The following is an 18734-nucleotide window of genomic DNA, read 5'->3' as shown; positions in this document are numbered from 1 at the left end:
TTCTATTGTCTATCCTGCTTTTTACCTTTTCAAAGAATTCCAACAGATTTGCCAGGCAAGATTTTCCCTTGAGGAGACCATACTGACCAGGGCCTATTTTATCAGGTGCCTCCAAGTAACATGACACGTCATACTTAATAAACGACTCCAACATCTTCCCAACCACTGAGGTCAGACTAACTGGTCTATAATTTCCTTTCTTCTGCCTCTCTACTTTCTTGAAGAATGGAACGACATTTGCACTTTTCCAGTCTTCCAGAACCATTCCAGGATCTAGTGATTCTTGAAGGGTCATAACTTATGTCTCCACGATCTCTTCAGCCTCCTCTTTCAGAACTCTGGGATGTACACCTTCTGGTCCAGGTGATTTATCTACCTTCAGTTTCCCAAGAGCCCACGTCATGACCCCTGACACTTGGAACTTTCATCATACTGCTAGTGTCTTCCACAGTGAAGACTGATGGAAAATACCATTCAGTTTTTCCGCTGTTTCTCTGTCCTCCATTACTACCTCTCCAGCATCCTTTTCCAGTGGTCTAATATCCACTCTCACTTCTCTTTTACTCTTTACGTATCTTGAAGAAACTTTTGGTATCATCTTTCATATCATTGGCTAGCTTACTTTCATATTCCATCTTTACCTTCTTAATGACTTTTTTGTTCCCAATCCTCTAACCTCCCATTAATTTTAGCTCTATTATGCGTCCACTCTTTGGGCTATGTTAGCTTTGACTTCTCTTGTTAGCCAGTTTTGTCACCTTTCCTTTAGAATACTTCTTCCTCTTTGCGATGTATATATGCTGTGCCTTCAGAATTGCTTACAGAAATTCCAGCCACTGCTGCTCTGCCATCATCCCTGCCAATGTTCTATTCCAATCAATTCTGGCCAGCTCCTCTCTCATGCCTCTGTAATTCCCTTTACTCCACTGTAACACTGATACATCTGACTTTAGTTTTTTCTTCTCAGATTTCAGGGTGAATTTGATCATATTATGACCACTTTCCCCCAAGGGTTCTTTTACCTTAAACTCTTCAATCAATTCCAGTTCATTGCACAAAACCCAATCTAGAATAGCTAATCCCCTGGAGGGCTTAAACACAAGCTGCTCTAAAAAGCCATCTCATAAACCATCCCATCTCACAGTTACACCCTCCTGTAATCTAGCACCAACCTGATTTTCCCAATATACCTGCATATTGAAATCCCCTATGACTATTGTAACATTGTCCTTTTGACATGCATTTTGTATCTCCTGTTTTAATTTGTAGGTCGCATCCTTACTACTGGTTGGAGGTCTGTATACAACTCCATCAGGGTCTTTTTACCCTTGCAGTTCCTTACCTCTATCCACTATTCAACACCTTCCGACCATATGTCACCTCTTTCGAATGACTTGATTTCAGTTTTTACCAACAGAGCCACATCACCGCTCTGACTTCCTCCCTATCCTTTTGGTACAATGTATATTGAGCTCCCAGCTTAAATCTTTCAGCCATGATTCAATGATGCCTACAACATCACACCTGCCAATTTACAACTGTGCTGCAAACTCATCTACCTTATTCCGTATACTGCATCCATTCAGATACAACACCTTCAGTCTTGTGTTCACCCTTTTCGATTTAGTCTGCCTTGTATTTTGCAACTCATCTTGTTGACTGCAATTTTGCCCCATCAACAGCCTCTTCTCCCTTCATAGTGCCTCAGTTTGTAAACTATGATACTTCTTGCTTTGGAATATATGCAGCTCAGGACAATAGTGCTGCCATGCTTAACCTTTTGGTTCCTAACGTTGTCTGAAGTCTTAACAGCATCTGCATCTACAACCTCTCCACTAACTGTTCTGGTACTCTAGTTTCAATCCCCCTGCAACTTCAGCTTAAACCCCTCTGTGCAGCATTAACAAACCTTCCCTCTAGGATATTTAAAAATGTAAACACGAGGCATTCTGCAGATGCTGGTGAACGCAGCAGGCCAGGCAGCATCTCTAGGAAGAGGTACAGTGGACGTTTCAGGCCGAGACCCTTCGTCAGGACTCATTAGTCCTAGGATATTAGTAGCCTCCAGTTCAGATGCAAGCTATCCCTTCTGTACAGGTCCCACCTTCCCTGGAAGAGAGCTCAATGATCCAAAAATCTTATGCCTTCCCTCCTACACCAACTCCTTAGCCACGTATTAAACTGTATAACCTTCCTAGTTCTGGCCTCACTAGCACATGGTACGGGTAGCGGTCATGAAATCACAATCCTGAAAGGTCCTGTCCTTTAACTTAGCACCTAACTTCCTGAACTCTCCATGCAGAACCTTGTCACTCATCCTACCCATGTCATTGGTACCTACATGGACCACGACTTCTGGCTGTTGGCCCTCCCATTTAAGGATGCTGAGGACTCAGTCTGAGATATCCCAGCTACCTGGGAGGCAACATACCATCTGGGAATCTCATTCTTGCCCACAGAACCTCCTGTCCATTCCCTTAACTAACGAATCCCCTATCACCACGGCGTGCCTCATCTCCCCACTTCCCCTCTGAGTCACAGATGCAGACTGAATACCAGAGATCTGACCACTGTGACTTTCCTCTGTTAGTCATCATCTTGACTATGTCCACTCCGACCACGGCTGCTGAGACGATGGCCACTGCACTTGTCCCTGCCTTCCTTTAGTTTGCTCTTACCAATCAATCCCAAACGCCGACTGGTCACTGGTCAAGGTTCCACTATGCTACTGCGACTCGCTCTTGCCTTTTATCCTCAGGCAGTGGGCCTGGATGAAGTCCCCTCCTCTCCAACCTTCGATGTCTAGATTGGCCGCTTGTCAAAGCTTTATTTCCTTCTACACCTTTTCTTTTCAAGTACCTTTTATATATTGTTAGTGTACCTATGTCAACCACTTCCTCTGGCAGTTCATTCCATATACAGACCACCCTCTGGATATCAAAGTTGCTCCTTATGCTTCTATTAACTCTCTCCCTTCTCACTTGAAACCTATGCCCCTGGTTCTTGATACCCCAACTCTAGGAAAAAGACTGTTCACCCTGTCTATGCCCCTCATGATGTTACACATCTCCATAATGTCACCCATCCGACCTCAGTCTCCTACGTTCCAAGGAATGAAGTCCCAGCTTGCGCAAACTCCTTCCAAAACTCACTCTTAACTATTTAGTCCATATCATTCTAAACTTCCCTATCCACAAAACTTTTAAATGTTGTTACAGGGCTGCCTCAGCCACTTCCTCTGGCAGCTCACTCCATGTACTAAACACGACAAAGTCTGCAGGTGCTGCAAATCCAAAGCAACACACCCAAAAAGCATCTACCGAAGTGAATAAACAGCTGGCTTTTCAGACCGAGACCCTTCTTCAGGACTGAGAAGGATAGAGGAAGACGCCAGAACAAAATTGTGGTGGGAGGGGAAGGAGGATTGCTAGGAGGCGATGAGTGAAGCCAGGTGGGTGGAAAAGATAAAGGGCTAGAGAGGAAGAAATCTGATAAGAGACGAGAGTGGACCATAGGAGAAAGGGAAGGAGGAGGGGACCCAAGGTGGGGTGATAGGCAGGTGAGAAGAGGTAAGAAGCCAGAGTGGGGAATAGAAGAAGAGGGGAAGAGGAGGGTTTTTTTTACTGGAGTGAGAAATCGATAGTCATTCCATCAGGTTGGAGGCTTTCCAGATGGAATATAAGGAGTTGTTTCTCCATCCTGAGCATGGTCCCATCTTGGCACAAGTACCGACCACATAGATACCACCCTGGCTTCCCATTAATTCTCTCCCCTCTCCCTTCTCCTTATTTCCCTGCACACGTAGAATCTGGAGTCGAACCTGGGGAAATTTCCTCTGGATCGCTGGGTACCACCTCCTCTTCCGCAGGAGTGGGCGCTGGCCCCTCAGAGACTTTCTGGGCTCCGTACATCTCAGTTTCAGAAGAAAGGTCGGGAGAGCCCATCACACTCGATGAGGTGTCGAGGTCTGTCTCCCCGTCCGGAGCGGGGTCAGCGTGGGGGCTGAGGAGGGAGATCCTGGCCACAGCTTCCTCAAAGGAATCCGTTGAGGGCTCCTCGGCCTCTGAGGAGGAGGACAGGGGATAGGAGGGCAACGTTGGATGCCGGGCAGGGTGTGTGGCCCAAGACCAAACCTCAGAGAAGTGGGGCGACCTGAATGGCTGCTGTGCCAGCTGAGGGAGAGGTGAGGGCAGGTCCAGGAGCTGGTAAATCATATCCTGTCCTGTAAAAGATGAAGCAGAGAGTTAAACTGCAACTGTGAATAGTTCAAAGTTCAAGTTTGTAGTCCTGGGCGTACATACCAGGGTATAAATGCCACGAAAATGAGGTGGGATGTGCTTTCAGACTTCTGTCCGATGGGACAGGGAGAAGAGAGAATGTCTGGGATGGGATGGATGTACATATTCGGGATATCACTATCTCCTTCACTCAGCACTGCGTGATCACCCAGCGTAGCGTTGCAACAAGATGGCGGCATTGAATTTCGCTGGATCCTTTTCATGGTGTTGCTGACCCTGTGGATGGCAGCTCCTGGTGCATCTAAGGCACTTGAGGATAATAACTACACTCTCTCCAGAAACGTGGTTGTGTCCTGCTCCAGGACTACTGACCTTGTAATCCCACAACGAGCTATCTTCAACTCCTTCAAGAATTGGCAACATAAACTTTGTAATCTAGCTGCTGCAACACAGTACATTACAACCATGTCGATTACAACTTCCATAAAGTGATACACAGGGTGGTATAGGTGTTTGATTGGCTGCAGAGTTGTTATTTTAAATTAGCTTCTTACAGTAAAAAGTTCAAAGTAAATTTATTACCAAAACACATATACAGTATATTGTCACCATATACAGTACTGTCATACTCTGACATTCATTGTCTTGTGGGCATCGCAGAGGATTCAGAGGAGATTCACGAGAATGATTCCAGGAATGAAAGGGTTAATGTGTGAGAAGCATTTGATGGCTCTGGACCTGCACTCACTGGAGAATGAGGGGGGCATCTCAGTGACAACTATCACATGTTGAAAGGCCTAGAGAGTGGACGTGGAGAGGATGTTTCCTACAGTGGGAGTGTATGGGACCAGAGGCCACAGCCTCAGAATAGAGGGACATAACCCTTAGAACAGAGATGAGGAGGAATTTCTTTAGCCAGAAGGCAGGAGAATGGATTTGGAAGGAATAATAAATCCTGATAGAATGTCAGAGCAGATTCAATAAGCCAATTGACCTAATTCTGCTCCTATGATCTAAATCAGGGCACTGAATAAAGCAGTTATGAATAGTATAAGATGTATAAGAGGCCAAATTTAGCTTATCGTGTACATTTTTGGTGACTTACCTGCAGAACAGATATCAATAAGATTAAGAGTACAGAGAAAATTTACAAGGATGTTACCAGGACTTGAGGATCTGAGTTGAAGGAAAGGTTCAATAGGTAAGGACTTTACTCCCGAGAACCTAGGAGAATGAGGGGAAATTTGTAGTAAATTATGAGCAGTATAGAGAGGGTAAATGCAAGCAGGTTTTGTTCCCCCATTTTGAGAGAAGCTCGAGCTAGACGTCACTGGTTTAGGATGAAAGGCAAAATACTTGAGGGGAAGCTGAGGAGGAACGTCTCCACTCAGAGGGTGGTTCGAGTATGGGATGAGCTGCCAGCAGAAGTGGTAGATGTGGGTTCAGTTGGAGCATTTAGGAGAAGTTTGCATTGGTACATGGATGGAAGGGATATGGAGGGATATGGTCAAAGTTCAAAGTATATTTATTATCAAAATGTGTATATATTACCATACTATAGCCTGAGATTTATTTTCCAGCAGGCATTTACAGGAAAATAAAGAAATAAAGCAGAACTTATGAAAAACTACACACAACAAAGACTGACCAATGTGCAAAAGAGGACAAATAATGCAAATAATAAATCTAAAAAATTAAATAAATAATACTGAGAACATGAGTTGTGAAGCCTTGAAAGTGAGTCTGTGGGTTGTGGAGTCAGTTCAGTGTTGAAATGAATAAAGTTGTCCCCCTCTGGTTGAAGAGCCTGATGGTTGAGGGGTGATAACTGTACCTGAACCTGGTAGTGTGGGACCTGATGATCCTGTACATTGATTTTTTTCATTATTAATTTTATTTAGAGATACAGTAAGGAACAGGCCCCTCCAGCCCAACGAGCCACACCACCCAGCAACCCACCTAGTTAACCCTAGCCTAATCGCAGGACAACTTACGATGACCAGTTAACTGATTAACTAGTATATCTTTGAACTGTGGGAGGAAACCGAGGCACATGTTCACTGGGAGATCATACAGACTCCTTACAGGTAGCACTGGAAGTGACCTCTGAACTCCAGAATGCCTTGAGTCATGCTAACCCCACACTGCTGTGACGACGTGTAGTGAGACTCTCTCTCAATTACTGGAGATGGGCTTTGCCTGGCACTTGGAACAAATCCTGCCATTCCAGCCTGTTGTCTAGGATTCACTGCATGAGGCCACAGAGTGCTTTGGAATATCTTCACTACATTAAAGGTGCTACTGAAATGCAGGTTCTTCTTGCTGATTCAACACACGCCGGAGCAGTGATCTTGCTGACCACTCCAGCCACCGGCATTCACGCACCACTCTTCATACAGTTCAATTGACCATTTACCAGCAACGTTAACAAGCACAGTTTAATCAAGACCCACAGAGAGAGAGAGACATACATAAAGTAAATGATTCAATACCCGGTGAGGGAAATGGGCTTTAAGATCGTCGAACATTACAGCATATCAAAGGTTCTTTGGCCCACGATATTGTGCCAACTCTTTAACCTACTCTAAGATCAATCTAACCCTTCTCTTCTACACAGCCCTCCATTTTTCTATCATCCGTGTGTCTATTAAAAAGTTTGTTAAATGTCCCTAATGTATCTGCCTCTACCACCACCCCGGCAGTGTATTCCACGCACCCACCACTCTGTGTAAAATATTTACCTTCAACATCTCCCCAAACTTTCCTCCAATCACCTTAGTATTATGTCCCCTCGTATTAGCTATTTCCATCCTAGCAAAGTATCTCTGGCTGATCACCTGATCTATTCCTCATATGCAACTCTAGCAAGTCACTTCTCATTATACTTTGCGCCAAAGAGAAAAGCCCTAGCTCGCTCAACCTCTCCTTGATAAGGTATTGACATGAAACATGAATTGTTATTCCCTCCACAGTTGCTGACTGACCTGTTGATTATTCCCAATGGTGTCTGTTTTTATATCAGACTTCCAGCAACTCATCATCGATATTATATGCTGTGCAATATGACATCGGCAATCATGGTCATTATAATCATGATTGTCCTTGGCAAATTTTTCCACAGAAGTGGTTTTGCCAATGCAAAGACTCTGTGCAGTGTCTTTACAAGACGGGTGACCCCAGTCATTATCAATACTCTTCAGAGATTGTCTGCCTGGCGTCAGTGGTCACATAACCAGGACTTGTAATTTGCATCAGCTGCTCATACGACCATCCGCCACCTGCTCCCATGGATTCACGTGACCATGATCGGGGGGCTAAGCAGGTGCTACACCTTGCCAAAGGGTGACCTGCAGGCTAGTGGAGGGGAGGAGCACCCCACCTCCCCATTCCAGCATCTATTGTTGTTTATGTAGCCTTCAGCTTCTAATTATTAGGTAAAAAGCAAGGGAAGCCTTTGTTTCCCAGCAACAGAAGCAGTTGCAGATGGTGTTGGCAAGCACAGAAGGAGTGGGCATGCTGATTTCAAACCCACCCCCCCCACCAGTGCCACTCTCAGACCTCTGTGTGCTCCTCTCTGTTGGCAGAGAGGAAGAGGAGCTGTTCACCAGCTGTTACTAAACCTCACAGGAAGATCATCTTTTTCATTTATTTTACTTTATTTGGAGCCAAGACGATAACAAGCCCTCCCGGCCCAAGGAGCCTGCCCTGCCCAATTACAATCACGTGACCCATATGACCAATTACGTCTTTTGACTCTGGAAAGAAACCGGAGCACCCGGAGGAAACCCACATGCTAACGGGGAAAACATACAAGCTTCTTCCAGACACAGCGGCGGAACTGAACCTCAGTCACTGGCACTGTAAGAGCATTGCGCTAACTACTCTGCAACCGTACTGCCCTGTTTGCCTACATGCACTGTATTGTCTCAGTAACTGTAATACATTATTCTGCATTCTGCTACTGTCAGAATCAGAGTTAATATCACCAGTGTACGTCATGAAATTTGTTGTTATGTGGCAGCAGTACATTGCAATACAGAATAATAAAAACTGTAAATATAAGCATATATACATAGATGTACATACATTTATATATAAAATGGTTAAATTAAGATAAGTAGTATAAAAAAAAGGATGGCATGAGCTGCCAGCATTAGTGGTGAGGTAGTGTTCATGGGTTCGATGTCCATTCAGAAATCAGATGGCAGAGGGGAAGAAGCTGTTCCTGAATTGTTGAGTGTGTGTCTTCTGGCTTCTGTACCTCCTCCCTGTTTGTAGCAATGACAAAAGTGATGGAGGTGCTTAATGATGGATGCCACCTATTTGAGGCATTGCTCCTTGAAGATGTCCTGGATGCCAGGGAGGGTCATGCCCATAATGGTACCGACTGAGTTTGCACAAATGATCTGTCTGGATGGCATGCTAACCAATGTTTCTCACTCTATCTCATCACATGTGATAATAGTAAACCAATTACCAATCTAACTGAAAGCATAATCTGAACTAGTCCTACTAACAGGCAGACGGTCCGACTGTGCTGACACTGAATTGGAATTTGAATTGGTAATGGAATCAGAATCAGAATTAAGTTTATTTACACTGACATATATTGTGAAAATTGCTGTTTTCTCCATCAATTTCACCACCTTCCAGTAATTCCTTCCTCTCCTAATTCCCTTTTCTTCAAGTCCCCAATCTGGTCTCTTACCTCTTTTCCTCCTGCCTATCACCTTCCCGTGGTGCCCCTCCTCCTTCCTTTTCTCCCATGGTCTACTGTGCTCTCCAATCAGATGCCTCCTTCTCCTGCCATTCACCTCGTCCACCTATCACCTTCCTCCCCCACCCACCTGGCTTGTCTTCCTGCCCCTCTCCCACATCTTCTTACCTTGGCATCTTCCCCCTTCCTTTGAGACCTGATGAAGGGTCTCATCCCAAAACATCAATTATTTATTCATTTCCTTAAATGCTGCTTGACCTTCTGCTTTCCTCCAGCATTTGTGTGTGTTGTTCTGAATTTTCAGCAAGAGATTCTGCCAATGCCGGAAATCCTGAGCAACGCATACAAAATGCTGGAGGAACTCAGCAGGTCAGGCAGCATCTATGAAGGGGAATGAGTAGTCGACATTTCAGGCAGTGACCCTTCATCAGGCTGCTTATTCCTTTCTATTCATGCTGCCTGGCCAGCACCTTGTGTGCATTGCCTTGATCTATTATTTCTGGTTTGTTATTGTTACATGTACTGACAGAGGAAAGCTCATCTTGCATACGTTCACACAGATCAAGCCATTACACAGTGTATTGAAGTGGAACAAGGTGAAACAAAAACAGAATGCAGATTAAAGTGTAACAGCTGCAGAGAAAATGCAGTGCAGGTAAATGATACCTCCAAGAGGACCACAACCTTGTCGTGGTTTGGAGACTTGTGTGCCTCAATTACCCGGAGAGCAATAGTGGTTGAAGTCAGGGCTTTATGCTTTGGCTCTTGGTAGGGTCACCCATGCCAAACAGGTCAAAGTTAGAGGCTAAACTAAGGGACCTCCAGGTTCAGGGGTTCAGCTCAGGGCTACTGGTACCCTGACTGGTAAAACAAAAACTATTACGGAAACAGCAATGAAGAGTCTTACTACATCTGAGTGCGACGGTATTCCTGAGTCTCCACCCAGGACTTGTATGACTGACAGTGGTGAAAACCAAGAGGAAGCTACTGACATGATGAAGGAAGCCCTGAACACCGCCAGAGATGGAGGACCTTCATTGTTGCCCAAAACGTCAGCAGCATAACAGGCAGCAAGTAAGTACATAAATGCTTCGGGTATTTTCTTGCCTTACAAGGCGCAGATTGTTAGTCTGTGTGGGGCGCCACCCCTTGCACAGACACTAGAGCAATGTGTGGTTAAGTGCCTTGCTCAAGGACACAAACACACTGCCACAGCTGAGGCTCGAACTAGCGACCTTCAGGTCACTAGACAAACGCCTTCACCACTTGGCCACATGCCCAACACAAGTAATAGTACCAGTAGGTAAGTAGCTAGATCATTGTATATCAACGTTGCAAAGTTTGCAGATGGAACAAAGATTGGTGGAGGGGTAGGTAGTGTTGAAGAAACAGGTAAACTGCAGAAAGACTTAGACAGATTAGGAGAATGGGCAAGAAAGTGGCAAATGTTGGAAAATGCATGGTCATACATTTTGGTAGAAGAAATAAATGTGCAGACTATTTTCTAAATGGGGAGAAAACCCAAAAATATGAGATGCAAAGGGACCTGGGAGTCCTTGCGCAGAACACCCTAAAGGTTAACTTGCAGGTAGAGTTGGTAGTGAGGAGGACAAATCCAATGTTAGCATTCATTTCAAGAGGTCTAGAATACTAGAGCAGGATGTGATGCTGAGGCTTTATAAGGCAGTGGTGAGGCCTCACCTTGTGTACTGTGAACAGTTCTATTCTGGGCTCCTCATCTAAAAAAAGATGTGCTGGCAATGGAGAGGGTTCAGAGGAGGTTCACAAGAATGATTCCAGGAATGAAAGGGTTATCAGACGAGGAACGTTTGATGGCTCTGGGTCTGTACTCGCTGGAATTTAGAAGGATGAGGGGGAATCTCATCGAAATCTTTTGAATGTTGAAAGCTGGGACAGAGTTGATGTGGAAAGGATGTTTCCCATGATGGGGGAGTCTAGGACAAGCGAGCACAGCCTCAGGATAGAGCGGCATCCATTTAAAACAGAGATGCAGAGACATTTCTTTCATCAGAAGGTGGTGAAATTGTGGAATTTATTACCACAGGCAGCTGCGGAGGCCAGGATGTTGGCTGTATTTAAGGTAGAACTTGATAGGTTCTTGATTGGACACGACATCAAAGGTTATGGGGAGAAGGCCAAGCAGTGAGGCTGAGGAAGAGAGAAAAAGGATCAGCCATGATTGAATGGCGGAGCAGACACAATGGGCTCCTCGTATCATCTAAACAATAAAGTGCATTATCATAATGAAGTAGATTGTGTAATGTAACAACAGCTCCTCTACTGAGAGTACTGTGAACATGGGTAGGCTTTATCAGACAAGCAAGATACATGTGGCACCATACAAATTAAATGAATACATCTGTAACCCCAAATGACCCCATCTTTCAAGTCCATACACAAAATGACCTGATCTTTCAAGTCTATACAGCATATTCTACAGAGGCAAAGAGAAGCGATGTCACAGGCAGCGGGGAAACTCGAAGAAAGGACGGTGACCTGGAATGAGCCTTCACTGCAGACTGTCCCATTGGCAGCACAGCTCTAACGTAGTAGGAGCAGCTGTCCGAACCTGTGCCAGCCTTGGGTTGAAAGACGGAGCATGGGACAAAGGCAGTGCGCTGTGCCACGTGTGGCTCTATTCAACAAATCAGCCCTGCTTACTGGGGTGGACGGACACAGTGGCCCAAACTGGCACAGACACTCCTTCAGAGAGTCTGAGAGAGAAATGCACACCCAAACAGTTCAACAAGATTGATCAAATATTAGCTTTATCTTTAACCTGCATTCATATAGCACCTAGTAAACGCAAGGGAGGGTTATCAGACAAATTTGGCACAGGGGATAATGTGTAGATGGAATGAGCTGCCAGAGGAAGCGGTAGAGACAGGTGTAATTACATTTAAAATACACTTGAACAGATGCATAGATAGGAAAGGCTTAGAGGGAGAATCAGAATCACATTTAACATCACTGGCATATGTTGTGAAATTTGTTGTTTTGTGGTAGCAGTACATTGAAATACATAAGAAGAAAATATACTACAAATTACAATATTTATTTTATTTTTTAATTGAGATATTGCGCAGAATGTGCCGCCCAGCAACCCCCAATGTAACCCTAGCCTAATCATAGGACAACTTACGATGGCTAATTAACCTACCACACAGGAAGTCTTTGGACTGTGGGAGGAAACCCACACGGTCACAGGGAGAACGTACAAATTCCTTACAGACAGCGACGGGAATTGTACCCGGGTCTCACTGGTACTGTAAAGCATTGTGCTAACTACGATGCTACCGTGCCACCTAAATGTAACTAAAAATATAGTAGTGCAAAAAAGAGAGCAAAAAAAAAAGGAAAAAAGTATTGAGGTGGCGTTCATGGGTTCATTGTCCATTCAGAAATCTGATGGTGGAGGGGTGCTGGTGACAATAAATCTGATTCTGTAAAGGCTGCTGCTACAATGCTGAGTGTGTCTTCAGGCTCCTGTGCCTCCTTTTTGCTGGTATCAGTGAGAAGAGGGCAGGTCCTGGGTGATGGGGGTTCTGATGCTGCCTTTTTCAGGCATTGCCTTTTCAAGGTGTCCTGGGTGCTGGGGAGGCTGGTGCCCATGATGGAGCTGGCTGAGTTTACAACTTTCTGCAGCTTTTTTTCTGATCCTGTGCAGTGACACCACACCTTCCCCACCACCCCTCGCACCCCCGCCATACCAGACGGCGATGCAATCAGTTAGAATGTACATCTGGAGAAATTTTCTAGTCTTTGGTGACATACATATAGGGGGCAAATGCAGACAAATGGGTCCAGCTAATGGGACTAGCTACAAGGGGTAAATGCATGCAGGCTGTTTCCCCTCAGCTTGGGTGAGACAAGAACTAGAGGTTGCAGGTTTAGGGTGAAAGGTGAAATATTTCAGGGGATTCCGAAGGGGAGCTTCACTCAGACTGTGGTGCAAGCATGGAGTGCGTTGCCAGTGGAAGTGGGAGAGTGGGCTCAATTGTAACATTTTAGAAAAGTTCTGGTAGATACCAAGATGAGAGAGGTATGGAGGGCTATGGCTTGGGTGCAGATAGATGGGACCAGGCAGAAGACTAGGTTCGCATGGACTAGATGGGCCAAATGACCTGTTTCTCTGCAGGTGCTCTATAACCCAGGTAGGCAACTTAGATGAGTTGGGCTGAAGGGATAGGATCCCTACTGTGCTGTGTAATGATTCAAAGTTTCAAGCTGGGGGCCTGCTGCTACCGTTAATGTGATATCCACACTGCTACATGAGATGGCCATTCTGTCCCTGAAACCTGTTCTATCAGTCAATGAGGTGAGTGCCAATCAGTGACTGGACCCCATTGATGACTCATCAAGGAGATTCATGTAGACGAAGGGGAGAGGCATCTCAGGAGGAGGTTCCTGGAAGCATGGACTGCAATGCGGCAGTGACTGAAATTACCAGAAAACAATAGCCCAGGGCTATAGAACCATGGGGAATTTTTTTGCCAAGTGCCTGTCCTCTGTGCTCCATGGCCATCTGGAACTCTGATTCCTCTCCTCCTTCCCTTTCTTCCATGGTCCCCTACATTCTCCCGTCTTCTTCAGCCCTTTACCTTTTTCCATCGATCACATCCCAGCTTCTTACTTCATTCCCCCTTCCCCCTCTCCTGGTCTCACCTATCACCTGCCAGCTTGTCATAGAACATAGAAATCTACAGAACATTACAGACCCTTCGGCCCACAATGTTGTGCCAACCATGTAACCTACTCTAGAAACTGCCTAGAATTTCCCTACCACATAGCCCTCTATTTTTCTAAGCTGCATTTCCCTACTAAGAGTCTCTTAAAAGACCCTATTGTATCCATATCCACCACCTTTGCTGGCAGTGCACTCCACGTACCCACCACTCTCTGTGTAAAAAAGTTACCTCTGACATCCCCCTTGTACCTACTTCAAAGCATCTTAAAACTATGCCCCCTCGTGTTAGCTATTTCAGCCCTGGGAAAAAGCCTCTGGCTAGTCACACGATCAATACCCCTCATCATCTTTTACACATCTATCAGGTCGCCTCTCATCTTCCGTCGCTCCAAGGTTCTCTCAACCTATTGACATAATGAAGGGACTTGGCTTTAAACATTGGCTGCTAATTCCCCTCCTGACAAACTACAATAGGAGATTGAAAATGCATGCCAAAAGGGCAATGTTACAACAGTCACGGGAGACTGCACTATTAAGGTAGATAGGGAAAATCAGGTTGGTGCTGGCTTCTAGGAGGGGGAATTTCTAGAGTACCTATGAGATGCTTTTTAGAGCAGCTCATGGTAGACCCAACTAGAGATTGGCTATTCTGGATTGAATGTTGTGCAATTAGCTAAAATTGATTAGGGAGCTTAAGGTAAAAGAACCCTGAGGGGCAAGCAGTCATAATATGATTGAATTCACCCTGCAATTTGAGTAAAAAAAGTTAAAGTCAGATGTTTCACTATCCTTGGAAAAAACACTGCCAGGGATAACAGCAGAGCAGCAATGGCTGGAATTTCTGGAAGTAATTTGGAAAGCACAGGATATATATACATCCTAAAGTGGAAGAAGTATTTGAAGGGAAAGATGACACAACCTTGGCTAACAAGAGAAGTCAAATCCAACATAAAAGCCAAAGAGAGGGCATATTATAGAGTAAAGATCAGCTGGAATTTAGAGGATTAGGAAGCCTTTAAAAACCAACAGAAAGCAACTAAAAACGTCACTAGGAAGGTAAAGATGGAATACAAGAGTAAGCTAGCCAACAATATTAAAGAGGATACCATAAGTTTCCTCAGATACACAAAGTGAAAAAGAGAGGCTAAAGTGGACAGCGGACTGCAGGAAAACAATGCTGGAGAGGTCATAATGGGGGACAATGAAATAGTGGACAAACTGAATTAGTACTTAGCATCAGTCTTCACTGTGGAAGACACTAGCAGTATGGTGGAAGTTTCAGGTGTTGAGGGCATGAGGTGTGTGGTTACCATAACTAGAGAGAAGGTTCTTGGGGAAACTGAAAGGTCTGAATGCAGATGAATGACCTGGACCAGATGGTGCACACTGCAGTGAGCTCTGAAGGAGATGGCTGAAGAGATGGTGGCGACATTAGTAATCGATCTTTCAAGAGTCATTAGATTCTGGAATGGTTCCGGAAGACGGGAAAATTGCAAATATCGCTCAACTCTTCAAGAAGGGAGAGAGGCAGAAGAAAGGAAACTATAGGCCAGTTAATTTGACCTCAGTGGTTGGGAAGATGTAGGAGCTGATTATTAAAGATGAGGTCTCATGGTACTCAGAGGCACCTGATAAAATAGGCTGTAGTCAGCCTGGTCTCCTCAAGGGAAAATCTTGCCTGACAAATCTGTTGGAATTCTTTGAAAAGGTAAAAAGCAGGATAGACAAAGGTGAATTGGTTGAAGTTGTGTACTTGGATATTCAGAAGGCCTTTCACAAAGTCCCACACATGAGGCTGCTTAACAAGCTATGAGCATATGGTATTACAGGAAAGATTCTAGCATGGATGAAGCAGTGGCTGATTGGCAGGAGGCAGAGTGGGAATAAAGGGAGCATTTTCTGACTGGCTGCAGTGACTAGTGGTGTCCCACAGAGGTCTGTGTTGGGACTGATTCTTTTCACACTATACGTCAATGATTTGGATGATGGAATTGATGGCTTTGCAAAGTTTGCAGATGATCTAAAGACAGATGGGGAAGCAGATAGTTTTGAGGAAGTAGAGAGGCTACAGAAGGACACAGACAAATTAAGAGAATGGGCAAAGAAATGGAAGATGGAATACAGTGTTGGGAAGCATACGGTAATGCACTTTAGTAGAAAAAATGAAAGGGTTGACTATTTTCTAAATACAAAAGAGAAAATACAAAAAAACTGAGGTGCAAAGGGACATGGGAGTCATTTTGCAGGATTCTCTAAAGGTTAATTTGCAGGTTGAGTCTGTGTGAGGAAGGCAAATGTGATGTTAGTATTCATTTCCAGAGGACTAGAATATAGAAGCAAGGATGTCATGTTGAGACTTTATAATTCACTGCTGAGGCCTCACCTGGAGTATTGTGAGTACGTTTGGGACCCTTATCTTCGACAGGATGTGCCGAAACTGGAGAGGGTTCAAAGGAGACTCACGAAAATGATTTCGGGATTGAATGGCTTGTCATTTGAAGAGCATTTGATGGCTCTGGGCCTGTATTCACTAGAATTCAGAAGAATGAGGGGTGACCTCATTGAATTCTATTGAATGGAGAAAGGCCTTGTTAGAGTGGATGTGGAGAGGATGGCAGGAGATTCTAAAACCAGAGGACAGAGCCTTAGGTGTCCTTTTAGAACGGAGATGAAGAGAAATACCTTTAGCCAAAGAATGACGAATCTGTGGAATTCTTTGCTACAGACAGCTATGGAGGCCAAGTCTTTATGTATATTTAAGGCAGAGGTTGACAGATTCTTGATTGGTCAGGGTATGAAGGGATACGGGGAGAAGGCAGGAAATTGGGGCTGAGAGGAAATTTGGATCAGCCATGATGAAATGGTGGAGCAGACTCGATGGGCCTAATTCTGCTCCTATATCTTATAGACTTATGGACCTGCTGAGTTCCTCCAGCATTCTGTGTGTGTTACTATCTCATTACATTTTTCACAATATTTATTAATTTATGTAATTTATCGCCATTTTACATCTTTGCACTGTACTTTAGCCACAACACATTGGGTAAAAGATTAAATCAAATCCTCAGAAAGAGGTTACATAGGATCAGAAGATGTAGAATCATTGCGGATAGAGCTAAGAAACTGTAAGGATAAAAAAGACCCTGATGGGAGTTTTATGCCGGATTCTGAACAGTAGCCAAGATGTGGGCTACAAATCACAGCGGGCAATAGAAAATGCATGTCAAAAAGGCAATGTTACAACAGACATGGGGGATTTCAATATGCAGGTAGATTGGAAAAATCAGGTTACTGCTTATTCTGAATCCCAAGAGAGAGAATTGTGGAATGCCTATGAGATGGCTTTTTAGAGCGGCTTGTGGTTAAGCCAACTTGGGGATCAGCTATTCTGAATTGAATGTTGCATAATGAACTGGATTTGATCAGGAAGATTACGTTAAGGAAACCCTTAGAAGGCATAATATCATAGAATTCACCCTGCGAGGGAGCAACATGGTAGCATAGTGGTTATCACAACGCTTTATGGTACCAGCGGCCTAGTTCAATTCCCGCCCCGCTTGTAAGGAGTTTATAAGTTCTCCGCATGACAGCATGGTTTCCTCCCACAGTCCGAAGACGTACCAGTCAATAGGTTAATTGGTCATTGTAGATTGTCCTGCGATTAGGCTGGAATTAAATCCAGGGGTTGCTGGGCAGCACAGCTCGAAGGGCTGGAAGAGCCTATTCCACACTGTATCTCAATAAATAAAGAAAAAAATCAATTTCATTGAAGTCAGTGACAATAAATCTGATTCCTAGCTAGTCATATTTGCTTCATTGTGGCCCATAACCCTTTAAACCTGTCCTAACCACATAGCTGCCCAGTTGTTTCATTAAGCAAAGCAATTGCACCTGTTTCTACCACTTGTTGCACATACCCACCACCCTCTGTGTGAAAAACCTGCCCCCCCACCGTCCCCTTTAAATCTTCTCCCCTCACTTTAAACTTACACCCTCTAGCTTTAGGCTTCCCTGCCCTGTGTCTTCCCGCCCTTTTTATGCCCCACACAATTTTATAAGCCTCTGTAACTGTCAGCCCTCAGCCTCCTTTGCTCCAGGAAAAGCAGTCCCAGCCTGTCCAAACTCTGTGAGAGACTGGAGGAAAAAACGACTAGAGGCCTGTAGAGCGCCTGTCCTAGAGTTTGAGGCCTATCTGTGTGTGTGTGGGTGGGTGGGTGGGTGGGTGGAAGAGTGGGAAAGGGGCTTGTTTTACCGTTGTTATCTTGTTTGGTTTTGATGTTGTTGCTACGACTTGTGTTGTTCAGCTGAACACTGTGGACATGCTATGTTATCACAGGAACGTGCAGCAATACTTGCGATTGCTGACACAAACGACGCACTTCACTGCACGTTTCGATGTACATGCAATAAATAAATCTGAATCTGAATCATAACTCAAACCCTCCAATCCCAGCAACATCCTTGAGAATCCATTCTGTACCCTCTCTAGCTTAGCGGTTAGCAAAACGCCATTAAGCTCCAGCGACATGGGTTCAATTCCCACCACTGTCTGTAAGTAGTTTGTCCGTTCTCCCCCATAACTGGGAGGGTTTCCTCCAGGTGCTCCAGTTTCTTCCCACAATGCAAAGACGTACAGGTCAAGAGATTAATTGGTCACATGGGTGTGATGAGGCAGCCTGGGTTCATGGGACAAAAAGGCCCATTACTGTACTGTTTCTGTAAATAAAATAATCACAACTTTCCTCTCATGTTGAGGTGAGAAGTGCACACAGCTGTCGTCCAATTTCCCTTTAATTTCAAGAGAGTCGACCCCAATCATGGGAAGCTAATACCAACATTCTGGAATTGCTGAAATGTGCTGAGTCTTACGATAATGTTAAACACCATCAATAGCAAGTCGAAATCCACTGCGAGAAAGAAGCCACACATTCAGTGTGCAGAATCAGCCGATGCATTAACAGGTTCGCTCAATCACGTAATTAAACCACACTTAACGATGTGAAACAGACAAGCACTTGTCTATTCCTGTCTGTACTCTCTGCCATTGAACAGTTGCAATCAGTGGCCACTT

At 44.6% G+C, this 18734-nt stretch overlaps 1 protein-coding gene across 1 annotated transcript in view; it reads right to left on the bottom strand.

The window, feature by feature from the left end:
- The window catches only part of kiaa1549la (KIAA1549-like a), a 260253-nt gene that overhangs the window by 193705 nt on the left and 47814 nt on the right, over positions 1–18734 (bottom strand). The window contains exon 3 of the mRNA XM_072271383.1: positions 3821–4222. Coding sequence (XP_072127484.1) covers positions 3821–4222 — 402 coding nt within the window. The remainder of the gene's footprint in view (positions 1–3820; positions 4223–18734) is intronic.

This window comes from Mobula birostris, chromosome 11 (assembly GCF_030028105.1).
Source record: "Mobula birostris isolate sMobBir1 chromosome 11, sMobBir1.hap1, whole genome shotgun sequence".
NCBI lineage: Eukaryota > Metazoa > Chordata > Chondrichthyes > Myliobatiformes > Myliobatidae > Mobula > Mobula birostris.
The sequence above is the reverse complement of the archived record's forward strand: the minus strand, read 5'-3'. Positions and strand labels throughout refer to the sequence as shown.